Source organism: Ambystoma mexicanum, chromosome 12 (assembly GCF_040938575.1).
Source record: "Ambystoma mexicanum isolate Mex_15411 chromosome 12, UKY_AmexF1_1, whole genome shotgun sequence".
NCBI classification, from domain to species: domain Eukaryota; kingdom Metazoa; phylum Chordata; class Amphibia; order Caudata; family Ambystomatidae; genus Ambystoma; species Ambystoma mexicanum.
In genome coordinates this window covers 967,845,650-967,859,909 of record NC_090936.1, presented here as the reverse complement: position 1 = coordinate 967,859,909, position 14,260 = coordinate 967,845,650, and the positions used below count along the sequence as shown (strand labels likewise).

General features: G+C 49.0%; 1 protein-coding gene across 1 annotated transcript in view; it reads right to left on the bottom strand.

Annotated features, from left to right (window-relative positions):
* Positions 1–14,260, bottom strand: part of GOLGB1 (golgin B1) — a 959,320-nt gene that overhangs the window by 479,280 nt on the left and 465,780 nt on the right. The window contains exon 14 of the mRNA XM_069629448.1: positions 8,915–9,080. Within this exon, the coding sequence (XP_069485549.1) occupies positions 8,915–9,080 (166 nt within the window). The remainder of the gene's footprint in view (positions 1–8,914; positions 9,081–14,260) is intronic.

Sequence of the window (14,260 nt, the reverse complement as noted above, 5' to 3'; positions counted from 1 at the left end):
TGGTCCATGATGATGAACCAGAGGAGTACAGGGGAGGAAAGGGATCTTCTTGACGACTTTCCTCTTCAGACCGTCCCTCCACTCACTAGCGCTACTCCTCCTGCAGTTCTACTTGCATAAACCACCTGCCTTTAGTACGACATTGTGAAACTTAAGCCTTTTCTCCCTCTTTTAGGATTCTCAAACTTAGGTGGCTTCCACTGGTTTTAATTTGATTGGAGCTGCTCCACTAAAACTGCATTGTTTTAATTTGCCTGTATCTGCAGCACTAAATTGCATTGTGAAACCTAGGCCTTTTCTCCCTCTTTTAGGATTCTCAAACTTAGGTGGCTTCCATTGGTTTTAATTTGCTTGGAGCTGCTACACTAAAATTGCATTGTTTTAATTTGCCTGTATCTGCACCACGAAATTGCATTGTGAAACCTAGGCCTTTTCTCCCTCTTTTAGGATTCTCAAACTTAGGTCGTTCTTCTCTCCTGTCTTAGAATGCCCTGTGCTTTTTCTGCGCTCACATCTCGAGTGCTGTCGTCTTGTGCCATATATCTACTCACTTGCCTCTCTCTGTCTTGTCTGTCTACCCCTGGGACTCCTCTCCCACCTACTCTATGGTTCTCTCTGTCTCCCCTATCTTTTCTAACTGCTTCTCTATTGACTATCTTGCTCTCCTCACAAAGTCTGGTAGGAAGAAGTTCAAAAAGGACATCCTGGTCTCCAACCCTGGCCTCCCTATCGCCGACACCTACATCAGTGCCTCCTCCAAAGAAACTCTGACCGACATCCTCTTTGTCGTTTCTTCACCAGATCTATGGACCCCTCATATGGTCTCTGTGCGCTTTCCTTTCTCTTCTTCTCCTATTAATGGTGGCACCCGTTGGGACGCCCTCCTGGCCTCCTTCCTATCCTCTAAAGTCATCATTAATGTCTACACTAATGGGACCGTCTTGGTCCAAGGCCCTCAGGCCAACCTTTATCTCTTTGATAGATGCTTTCCGCGCCTCATCAACTTCCTTTCTACTCCTGCTGTCCCCTCTCCTCTTCCCTTGGCTACCTTGCCTTCCCCCTCCCTCTCTGCCCCTTCTCGGGCACTCTCTACACTTCCGCAGGGCTTACCTCTGATCTGTACCCCTCCCCGGAAGTCCTTCAAGGAGGGCAACCTTCTCCACATTGCCACTCTAAACTTCCGCTCCGCTGTCAAACATTCCTCTGATATCTGCCGCCTTCTTGAAGAAGTTGACCTTGATGTCCTCGGTCTCACTGAGACATGGTTTACGGCCAGCTCCGCCACCAGCTTTGAAACGCTCCTACCTGATGGCTACAAGATCCTCTCCGTGCCCCGGCCCAACCGCTATGGTGGGGGCGTATTCCTTATCTTCCCTGAGTGGATTCCTGCCCCTGTTACTCCTACGCAGGCCTAATCCTCCTTTGAATGCCTCGTCTGCATGCTCTCTCTCTCCCCGAGCCATTCTCTTACCGTGGCTACTATCTATCGGCCACCTGGTCAGATTTCTTCCTTCCTTTCGGACTGGGCAAACCTGTCCTCCTCACTCCTGGCCTCAACCATTCAACTCCTCCTTCTTGGAGACTTCAACATCCACCTGGATGCCGCCTGTCCGCCCCCTGGACTATTTTGCGACCTCTGCGACTCTCTCTCTCTCTCCATTCTCCCCTCTGACCCGACTAATTCTGCAGGATACACTCTTGATGTTCTGATCTCTTCTGACCTTCCCCTCTGGTCCCTCTCTCTACTCCTCTCTCCTGGAGTGATCACTTTCTCCTTTCCTCCCACCTCACCCTCCCTACCCCGCAGGCCAAGCCACCTCCGTCACTGCCACCCACCTTCTCGGTCATCCGACCCATGAAACGCGTGTCAGTTGAGGCTTTCGCCGCCACCTTCTTACCCCCTCTGGCTGACTCTCACCCTGACACAGCCCTCTCCACGCTCCACTCTTCTATATCTGATACTCTTGATATCCTTGCCCCTGTCATGAGAATCCGCCTGAAGCCCAAAGCTAAGTGCAACTCCTGGTATGACTCAGACCTTGTCACCCTAAAACGCAGGTGTAGGGTGGCCGAGAGGAAATGGCATGCTTCAAGTCCATCCTCTGCCAAACTGGCCTGCCACCTGCTGCAAAGGCAATACCGGCTCTCCGTCCTTACCAAGAAGAGAGCTCATATCCAAGCCCGCGTCTCTGAGGCATCTAACAACTCGGCTGAATTCTTTAAAATCTGCAAGAAACTGGCCAATCCCGCCACAGTCTCTACCTCTCTTGTCCCTTCCCAGGCCCTCTGCATGGCACTGGCTTCTCACTTCATTTCTAAAACCCAGGACATCCTGTCCTCACTCTCCTCCTCTCGCCTCCCCCCCTCTATTCCCTGCTCTTCCTCTGGCCCTTCCTCACCCACCCCTCCTCACTCCTTCTCTGCCTTTCCCCTTTTCTCTGCAGACAAGGTTTCTAGACAAGTCCGATCTATGAAAGTCTTGTCGAAACAGGTTCACCCCTGCTCCTCCAAAACTATCAAGGACCACATCGACTCCCTGGCTCTTGCCCTGGCCGATTTCTGCAACCACTCCTTCGCCACTGGAGTCTTCCCTTCCGCCCTGAAGCACTCGTGCACCCTCTTCTAAAGAAACCCTCTGCAGAACCCTCTTGCCCGGCTAACTATCGCCCAATCTCCATCACTCCCTTCCTGGGCAAGCTCCTGGATTAAGCTGGCCATCTCCCAGCTTACTCTCCACACTGAATCTGTTGGTTGTCTTCATGACCATCAGTCTGGCTTCAGAGCTGCCAGAAGAACGGGAACCACTCTCCTGAACACCCGTGAAGACCTGCTCACCAACCTTGACTCTAACACCCCTTGCGTTCTCATCTTGCTTGACCTCTCTTCTGCCTTCCACACTGTCAACCATGCCATCCTGCTCAACCGTATCCGTGATAACCTGGGTAACACTGGTCAGGCTCTGGCGTAGTTGACTTCTTTCCTCTCTAACCGACCCTCCGAGGTCCAACTGAGGTCCTTCATCTCCGACATCTTTTTCTCCACCTGTGGTGTCCCCCAGGGATCTAACCTCTCTCCCTGGCTGTTCAACCAATTCCTGGCACTCCTTGCCCACCGCATCGCTGCTCTCTGTCCCAACTTTCAGTGCTATGCGGATGATACCCAGCTCATTTTCAGGCTACCCTCGGCCTCCTCCTCTCCTTCCCTCATCTCGGACTGTCTGTCTGCCATCCAGGAGTGGTGTGCTACCAACGACCTCTGCCTTAATGCCAGTAAGACTGAGATTCTACTCATCGGCACACCCACTCCCTCCTTCCCTGCAGCTCTCTGGCCGGCCTCTCTTGGCCATCTTCCTACTCCCACCTGCAAGGCTAAAAACCTCAGGGTCATCTTCGACTCAGCTCTCTCCTTCTCCCCTCACATCTCTGACGTCTCTAAGAAGTCACACTACCAGCTGCACCTCCTCAGAGGTATTCTTCCTTTCCTCTCCTTCCCCCAGAAGCTCACTGTCTCCAGAGCCCTGGTCCTCTCTAAGCTGGACTATTGTAACAGCCTCTATCTAAATCTGCCTGCCTCTACTCCCCGCCCTCTGCAACTTATCCAGAACAGGACTGCAAGACTTGTCCTTGGCCTCAAGCCCAGGGATCGTATCTCTCCAGGACTGAAATCTCTGCACCGGCACCCAGTGACTGCGAGGATTAAGTTCAAAACCCTGTGCATTGTACACAAGGCCTTCTGGGGCCTAGGGCCGCAATACCTTCAACTCTCTCTTGCTAAATATATTCCTTCTCGAGCTCTTCGCTCATCCGCCTCCAACTCCCTCACTGTCAGTCGCTTCTCCAAGCAACGAGTTGGTGGCAGATTACTCTCGTCGGCTGGGGCCTCTCTCTGGAACAGCCTTCCTGCCTCCCTGAAACTCGAGAAGAACCATCTCCGGTTCCGGAAGCACCTCAAAACCTTCCTCTTTGCCTCTGCTTTCTCTCCCCCTCTTCCCTGCTGATTTCCTGACTGAAACTGCTCGGGTTACCTGGCCACCCTTTCTGATCTCTGGCTCAGGCCCATCAATTTTCCACTTGCACTGCCTCCCTGGCAACCCCTGCACCTGAGGACCGTTCTGTATCCCTACAGTCCCCCTACCAGCACTTTTTCTGCACTTACTTGCCACTTCATGGCCGTTTATTTATTTTCTTATTTATTCCACTTTTCCCATGTACTGCACTTTCCCCGCTCCATTCCCCCACGCACTTTTCCTTTTCCCCACTTCCCATGCACTTGCGCGATCTGAATGACACTTGGCCTAGTAGGATCGTTGTCTGTCCTCCCTTTATATCCCCCCCCTTGCCTCGTCGGGCCTTGAAACACTTGTGTATAGGCGCGTTATAAATACCATATCATATCATACCGTCGATATTTTCCTTCTAAAGTCTTGGATAAAGACAAAGGGCTCTCAGAGTACTCTTTTCGCGGCTACGAGCGTTGTGACGTGTCTCTAGGCGTGTTTTTAGGCCGCTCTTTCTGTTTCGATGTCCGTTTGGACTGTTCCTTTTGTTTAACCGCCAAAGCGATCATCACAATACTATTGCTGATGCTCGGGGTTACAGGGAGATGTGCAAGTTGAGCCAGTGGCTGTGTGGTGGATTTTGGTGCCACTAGGGCCTTAAGCGGTATCAGAGCTTTCTTCTGAAGCGTCTCGACGGCCGCGTGTGATTTGGTGCTAGCGCCCTTACTTTTGGACTGTCCGGACACATGTCGCTGACGCGGTTGCGGGGAGGGCTGCCAAATTCAAAGATCAGCGGGCACCGCCAAGTATCCGATGTGCCCGTTGGTGCTTTGGAGCACTTAGACTGGACCTCTGAAGACGAACCGTGGGTTGTGTGTTTAGTGTGGGAATCGGGTGCGTCCCTGTCGCCGGGATATATTGTCCCCATAGCAGGACTCACGTTGTGCCTATCGGGGCTGGGGACGGACGCTGCGGATCGAGAACTCTCTGCGGTAAGGTCAATGACCTCCGAAGTGGAGCCTTGGTCATCGCTAATTCCTTCGTCACACTCAGGGGCTGCGGCGGCATAGGAATTACTTTCAGCCTGCGACATACCGTAGGCCGCCCACCGCTTCAAACTGCGCTCCTCAGTGGTCTTGGGTTTCCAGGCTGCACAGGACGCCTTGTTGTGGTCGAGGGGAAGACAAGTGTTGCACCGACGGTGCTTGTCTTTCCACTGTTATTTTGCCTTGCAGGAAGGACAAAACCTAAATGGAGTCCTGTCCATAGCGCTGGATCGAGATAGCGATATGACCACCCCAATTCCACTCTCCCTACTGTACTGGTCGGCCAGAAGGCCCGGCCACGTGGTCGGCAGCGCCGACCGGATCAACAGCCGTCGAAATTCCGTCGTCGGCTGTCTTCGGCGGTGTTGCACAGGAATCAGCCGTCGAAGGGAGTGAGCCGAAGGTCGAGGAATATGTTTTATGAAGAGCTCCGCATTAGGGCAACCAGATAGCTGGGTGGAAAAAAACAATCTGAGGGACCCCGACGCGTGAGGGATTTTGGATACACTACACATCACGTTAGGGATAGTGTTACAGGCACGCCCATGTCGACGTCCCCTTTCGATTCGCTAAAGACAAGTTGCAATACTCTGCGGTTACCACTGGATGTCAGACTATATGCACAGCATGTGATTCTAAGCCGATTAACAAGCATCAGAAAGTATATTATAAAAACAGTAAAGGTCTTTGGGGACTCTCCTCACCAAGATGCTTTAATGTGGGTCCAAATCTACAGATTTGGCACAGAACAAATAATGGCAAGGGTGGAAGAATTGAACTAGACATTCCAACATAGTTAAACATTCCTAGTGCCTGCACAACAACAATACATTGTCAAAAAGACACAGCCCACCCCTATTTTGTATTTTAAGACCACAAACTGGTGGTAGACACTTAACATATAAAGACAAAGAGTGGGAAGAAAGGGGAAACAGACACTATTCACACAAAATAATATGTAAACAGGCACCCAAGGACAATACAAACAACCCACAGTAATTCTGGCCCTTTAGGAGTCTAGGGCATAGTAGTTGTAAAGTCCAAATGACACATCACAGTCACATATAGTGCTAGATTATATTACATAAATACAGCCAAAGGCCTCCAATCACAGAGCGATTTAAGAACAGAACAAACTATCCAATAGCATGTCCAAAGAACAAACGGAGACACACTGCAGCTCCACGATAGCAGGCTAACAATCGAGTTCTGCGCCAAAGACAGTGCTATACGCGTAAAAGGGTGAGGGGAAAGAAGGAGGTTTGAAAGATTTCAGGGGTTGTGGTGAGTAAACACAAATTGGTCCATAGTATCAAACCAGCTGTGTAACCAATGAAGGTGCATGAAGCAAAAGAATGGGGAATTCAGGGGTACAGGAATCCCAAAAGCCATAAAATTAGTAAGGGGTGTTTGGGTTGTCAGGTGGAGAGGAGACGGACAGAGACCAGGTGGAGGAAAGATGGTGTAGTAGAGCACTGCAGAGATTGCACAGGTGAGGTGTTGGTTGATAAGGGGTGCCTGAATGGTAGTGTGAGGCTGTGAGTGAGTGTTTGGTGGATTGCGTGGGAGGAGATATAAATAGAATAGGAGGTTGTCCGAGTCAGAGCAAAAGGCCTGACAAACTGAAAGGGGTGCATGAAGGGGAGAGGAGAGAAAAGAGGGGAGTGGTGTGGAGAGAGAAGAGAGGGGTGAGGAAAGAAGTGTAGAAAGAGTGTGAATATCGGAGGGCTGAAGAGAGGAAGGGCAGACCAGTGTGTCCGACATGGTCACCTTCCTGTTGAGAAACCTGGGGAGTGTTAAGTCAGGGCATCGATCACCTACAGCCAGCCTTAGATAGTAGGCGCTACCAATCGTTGGTAGACCTGGGGGTTAAGGATGCCCGAGTTAGAGTGGAGGGAGCCCACATGAGGTTGAAAGAGGGAAGCCTATTAGACTGGCCTGCCCGCATCCTTAACAGAATAAAACCAGTGATTTTATCATTTGAAAATAAAAACTATTTAATCCTCCTTCAGAGTCTCGGAGTTACTGAAGCCATCCGTGACAACAGTCACCCAAATTAGATACAGTGTACATCCACATTCATATTTAAAGTTGAGAGCATGACTTTGAAAATACAACTAAAATCAAAGGTAAGTGTGAAAAACAAGTTATTAGCCTAGAACTCCCTGAACCCCAGGAGTACACCAGTTAAGAACCACCAAAGTCACTTTAGGCCAGTTCCAAAGTGGGTAGATGGTTCCATGGATTAAACGGTGAGTAAGCTAGCCACGTGCATGAGGAAAATGAAATGAAGTCTCTGGTTTAGCTGCCAGGTGTGGATTCAGCAGCAAACAACCCCAGCGATGACTAGAGTAGACCCAATGAAGAGATCTGGAGGTTGGTTCAAGAACAAGAAAACCTAAAAGAGGATGCAGCAAAGCATGAAGACCCTAAATGTTAACCAAAGGTGAATGCAGTAGACTTGCTTCTGAAAAGTATTTACCCCAGAAGGACCTCAGAGTTAGTATCAAAAACAAGAGCCAGGACCCAGATGTAGGTACTCATGGCGTTGGTTGTGAAAAATCTGGGGAGGCTGAACGACCCGGTAAGTACAGGGCTTCATTGTTAGGTGTGGTTTACAAGATCCAGCTCTCAAGAACTTGAACCCTTGGCCAAAGGCAAACCCCACTACGGAAAATGGAACTACAGTGGCCCAGCGGGCAAATGGAGGCAGTAACTTTGCAGAAAATGATGCAAGGATGGGGATAACGGATGGGGATGATCCAGAACAACCCAAGAAGCTGATGAGCTGGTGTAGCGGCTTCCCACCACCCTTCCAGGACCGGCAGCAACCTTCACCAGGGTGGGAGATCCTGGTGGTAAAAGCAACAGGAACTACTGGTAAAACGGCCTGGAGACTGTCCCAACATAAAACAGGGTTCAGGGTCCAGAGATGGACATCTAGCGGCAGAAAATCCCAACCAGAGATATGCCCAGACCACGACACTACATCCAACGAGTATGGCCAGATGAGGGCTTAAAGTGCAGCAAAGTCCGGCAATGGTCGGAAATCCTATAGCAGAGAAGTAAACCAGCTTCTTCCGTAAATTCCAAGAGGGCGGGAAATGGCAGGATACCTCCCTTATGCACCATACTCAGAGGGGCTAGCTAAAGCAAGCCCCCCAATCACAGGAGTGGCTTAGGGACAAAGTGGTCAGGTGGTCAACCAATCCTATTGCCACTCAGCCCAGATCACCCTCACAGGTGCACTCTCAGTGCCACAGGAGTGGTGCCATGTAAGTTTCAAAGGTCACATCATGGCAGCTGGATATTTTCAAAGATAAGGAATCTGCAGAGAAGTTGGTATCTATTAAAAATAATGAGAACAGCGATACAAATGCCAAGTTCCAAGCTTCTTGCCAGGCATAAAAAGGCACTTGCCCATTCAATTATCCACATACACATAGCACACCATTTCTTACATGCCAAAGAGCCAATTATCACTGGCTACTGGCGAGTGCACGTTTTGAGGCCTGTTGAGAACATTGCTAATTAAATCAGGTGGATTACTAATTATGAAATATTCGCTAAGAAATGTTGAAAAACAAATATATGCCTAATACTGCCATCCCAGATATATATCATAAATAGTTTGCTATCAACCACCTCCAAAACCCCTCTCAGTACCCAATCCCGGGTACTGGGAGGGTAACCCGTTGTTAAATAGACTTTCTTTTGAAAGTATGCAGTTAGGTTTGACCACTTCTGGTAAATTTGACCAGCTACATTTACATGCACGTGTATATGATTATCTGGAGTGGTGGGGGTGGGGAGGGCTTGAGGTCGGGATGGGAGAAAGGGAGCCTCCTCCATAATGGGTAGTAAAACACACCTGTCTTTGGTACTGCTCATCTGTGATCTTTGCTTTAGGAGACTGCAACCTCGGTTCCTGTAGCAGCCTCTGGAGATCACTCAGCTGCTGATCTTTTTCTGCTAGTGCGACCACATACTGCTTCTTCAGGCTCTCATTTTGAGACTCGCAAATCAATCTTTCCTCTCTGTGAAGTGAAATAAGAAACAGCAGATTTTCATCAAAGCTGAAAGCTCTGTCTTTCCATCAGCCAAATCTCACTATCTCCACAACTCATACTCTCAACCATGAAGTTCTCTTCCAACATTTGACATAGTAACTGGTTTCTTGCATCATGCACTAGGCGGATGGGCTGGGCTAGGTTGCAAGACAAAGCACTGGGCTGTGTGAGAAACCAAAGGGTGTCTCACTTGCTCGTCCCCGGGGATCTCTCACTCAGGTGGCAAGGGCACAGCCATCGCCTTTGTATCCAGACCCTGGGGGTGGTTCAGTGCCGGAAGATCACATGGGTGAGGGATCAATCGGGGAGTGGGGTTGAGACAACTGATGGCGAGCCGCGGTATCCCCCCTTTCCCGTGCCCATATCCCATCCTATTTCATAGGATTCGCCAACGTCCCAACCCCCCCTTTCACTGGGACGAGAAAGGGGGCGACGGAGAAAAGATGCTAGTACTTACATATCTCATTGGACAAGTCCCGTTAATCAGGTCAGGCGAAGTCAGGCACTTGACCTTAATCACATACATCTTATACCCATTAGCTTCCCCCACACGGTTAAAAGGAGGAACATGGAGATGCACTCTGAGCAAGGTGGAACACGAGAAGGAGCAGACCTTCCGGAGCGAAGGCGAACCCACTGGAGCAGGATGACCGATCGAGGGACCAGAGTGAGGGGTAGGGAAACCCTGAAGATACTTGCAGGAGGTTGTTGCCTCCAGGAAGACGTGAAGGATACGCAGAGAAAGCCAAATCCCAGACAAGAAGAAGCATGCATTGTGTTTCAAAGTCGCCAGCGACCCTACCGGGTCAACGGCAGAGTTGGAGAGGCAAGGCCAAGCCTGTGGTATCAACTTTGACTCGTGAATCAAAGCCGCAGAGAACAGAAAGGAATGCACACAACCAGTGAGTTTGCGAAAGACATAAAAAGCCGGTTTGTGTCAAGGACAGCTTGAAGCCTTAACAGTATCTACGAATTGAAGGTTGCACACGTGCTGATGAGACGTGAAAGAAAGCAAACCTATAGTGAACTTTAAAGTCAGTGGTAACTGTGAAGCCAGTGATAGAGTTGCAGTGTGGTCCGGCCAAAGGAAACAGCCCACTTGAAAGTCTCTGTGAAATGTTTGATATTTTCTGTTTAAACGACAAAGTGAATGAACTCTGAAATGCGCAAAAGTTAAGATTAAACCCGACGAAAGGGGAAGTTAAAAGGTGATTACTTTAAGAGAAAGATTTCTTTGAGCTTTTCTGATTGTGTTATGGAACTACCAAGACAAAGAGACACTGGGGCAAATACCATAAGGTAGAGCTGAAGTGAAAGTCGAAGCAGAGGTCTGCAGAGGTCTATGGGAAAAGCTTCGCACATTCGAAAGCCTTCGACATCAGTGAAAGGTCTGAGTCCGACCAAGGGAGACCTGGAATATAAAATAATTTAGGGGAAGGGAACCTCTAACGAAGGTGAATAAAGCTTGGGGAAGGTAACCCCTGCAAGTGCTGCGATTGCGAGGTCCGAGCCCGGCTGAGGGAGACCTATGTGAACTGTTGATGCCTAGAGAGGTCCGAGCCCGACAGAGGGAGACCTATGTGAATTTTTGTTGAACCATAAAAGAAACTTTGGTGAACTTAAGTGACTTTAGCATGAAAGGCCAAGTGGGCCATGACCCACGTTTTGAAATACCGATTTTTTGATAACCTGAGCCAGTGTGCCATCCTGTTTACGCAGGCTGCCTTACTCCATGCTGTCCAATGTGGCGAGGAGAGTCGACTCCGCCATCTTGATCCTTTGTGTTATAACACTGACTTTCCTTTGCATATACATTCCCCTTTACACACTTTCTGTACAAAAGATAGGGCAGGCATTACTATTGTTTTCAGTATAGGCCATTTTGATTTGACTAGGACTGTGTTTTCTTTATTATTTGATGGTAGAGACTACTCCCATCATAGCTATAAGGCAAAGTAGGAGTTTTTCCAAACCCTAAGAATATAATAAAGGTTTTGAAACTTGTAGCTCTTGTGTCAGTGTCAGATTTGAGATACCATGCCTCCCTTACAACTGGCTGAACTCTTGAGCAGAGTCTAATATTTGAATTCCAGGACTGCAGTACCACAGCTAGAACTGAACTGTGTAGACTCTCACTGAGAAGTGTAACGATTGGGTGCTACACTGCTGGAGGCATGGGCTAAACAAAGTTCTTGCCAGCATGGACCTTAAGTTCTAGGTATAAACGTTTTGTAATAGTAGACCTAAGATTAGAATAACTAAGTCAGAGGCAAACATCTAGGAATAACCATGCTGGTGTTTTGAGGTAGCACTGGATTGGCTGAGCTAGGGGCCTGACTATAGCATTCGGCTGGTTAGGCTGGCACATCAGATTGTAGACTCTTTGGACTTGGTACTGTTAATGCACTGGAAGTTAAGGAGTACCAGGACTAGTTTGTTTGGGTGGGAGTATCTATCCTACAAGTGATCCGGCAGAGCTGGGCTTAGCCGTGTACTAGTTAAAGTAGGGTTGTGGATCAAGAACCTATAGTAGCTTGGGTACAGGGTGCACAAATTCAAATTGTTAGCTACTAGCCAGCCATAAAAAGTCACTTGCAACCTCAATTCTATACTCAAACACCACACCAATTTCCATTCGCAGAGAGTCAAACATCGCTAACCAATTACTAGTGGATAGTGCACATTTTGGACCCTGGCTCAGGTGGGAAGCCGGCCCTAGGACTAGATTGGGTGACATGGAGTTGTGATTTAGCATTAACTGATTGCTAATCCTGAATTCACTAAGCTGAAAAAGCAAACCAACTACTAAAATACATGCAATGTGCTTATTGCCTCTAGAATAAGCACTGACCACTGGCACATTAAGCACTAATCTACCGCTGGTTCCGCTCCTGTACCTGTATAACTAAGTACTCTGGACTATGCCTTCTCATACAGCATTTGGCACCGAACCCCCAAACAAACTCCTTGCTCAGAACCAGACGTCGCCAGGCACCCACATAGGGCAGCAATCATGATGTTGGCAAAAGGAAGACTGGCTGCTGGGGAAGGTGAGACTCAACCTGATGTAGTGGCTGGCAGTTAAGATGGATTCCCAAAATCAACACTGGGGTTGGACTTTGGGAGGCCAACATATTATGGTGAACAGGATGTCCCTCATTAATATTGATGAGAAAAAATGTGAAAATATTTAAAATCACTGTATGCAAATGTATCACATGACTATTAATGAGGGACATCCTGTAAACCTCTGTGCAAGTATTTTCACACAACTACTATAAATGCATATGTACATCCACCATTAGAGGCTCTGGAGGGAACCTTAACATTTTACTTTAAAGAGAGTTAAGAAACAGTTTAGCATAGTTATCAGCAATACTTTCAATAACTGTATGTAGTAAAGCCAGTGAAAAGATAGATAAGGAATTGATTCAAACCAGTGAAACACAGGTAAGTACTCAGGTTAGAAAAACCCATTAAAACACTTTAGGGCAATCCCAGAATTAGATCCCTAATACTTACTAAGTCCAGCCCTGAGATGGAATGGGGCCCAGTGCCCTAGAGCAACCAGTTGCAAAAGGTATACTGTTCAGGTAGGTATACTATTGGATTGAGCAGTGCCAGTGGTTGTGGTTCAGAGATCTAAATGTTAGGAAACATTCAGGTAAGTACCTCTCTCCATTCCACCACAAATGAGAAGGCTTCGGTGTGAGGGGGGTGCATGACTAGACCACCACTGGATCAAACAAGGAAGAGACAGGATCAGGACTTTACGCCCATGTATTTATTTACTGTGCATTTGTTAGGTGCTTATACATCAATTAAATTATGTTTCAAAGCGCCCACAGGGCAGCAGGGAGGGAACATGGGAATGAAAAATAAACAATAAGAGGAACCTACTAGGCCTTCTGAGCATTCAGAATGCGCAAGTGCAGAGAGAGAGGGAGAGGGAGGGTTTAGTTGTATCAGGGTAAGTGCTGAGAGGGATGAAGGAGGGGGTAAGTGCTACTAAGTGTAGGGCAGTAGTGACATTGGCCAGTGGGTGCCAAGGCAAAGTTCTGGGAGGAGTGGAGGCTGCAGGCGATTGGGTGTGAGAGGCCAGGACCCAGGAGGACACATAAGGGCCCTGGTCACCAATCTCAGCAGCTGTGGGAAATTAGCAGAGGAGGGAGGAAGGGAAGGAGGAGGTGAAAAGGAAAGACTTGAGGAGCTTCCGGAATTTAAGGCGATCCGGCTGAAGATAGAGAGGAAGGCTGTTCCATAGGAGGGAGCCTGCCCAGGCGAGAGATCAGTCACCAGCTCGCTGTTTACACAAAGAGTTGGTGCTGGAGGAACATTTCCGACAGAACCATGGGCATGAAGGAGTGGTGCGTCCGCAGCACCACCTACGTCTCATGGAAAGTCAAGTAAGTCCACTTGCAGGACAGGGCCTGGATTTCACATACTCTCCTGGCAGAGGTGATGGTCATGAGGAAAGCTGTCTTCCAAGACAGGAATTTGAGCAGCTTGATGCATCAGCTTGAATGGGGCCCTCATGAGCCTAGTCAGAATCACGTTGAGTTCCCACGCCGGGGCAGGAGCCTTCACTGGCGGGAACGAGCGGAAAAGTCCTTTGATGAACTCCTTCACTAGATGGTGCGACCAAAGAGAAGAACGTCATAGAGACCTGGTGCAGCGGCAGATAGTCGCTAGATGCACCTTGATGGAGGCGTGCTCCAGCCCCAATTTAGCCAACGACAACAATATACGGAAGGACCTGGGGGGCCGTGACCCTCAGAGGGTTAATCTTCTGCGATCGGCACCAAGTCATGAAACGCTTCCATTTGTGTCCGTAGCACTTCCGTATTGACGATGCCCTGGCCTTGGCGAGGACCACCCTGCAGTCCGCAGGCAACCCGTAACCACCGAACTCTAGCGCTCCAGGAGCCAGGCCTTCAGGTAGGCAATCCTGGGTCGTGGTACAGGATTGCGCCTCCTTCACTGGCAAGAAGATCCGCGACCACTGGTAGCTTGACTGGAGGGGATGCTGACATGCTGAGAAGGTCCTGGTATTAGATTTGCCTCGGCCCTGCTGGCCCAACAAGGATCATCCTGCACCGGCACCGTCTGAGTTGACTGATGACTCGTAGTAGGAGCGGCAACGGAGG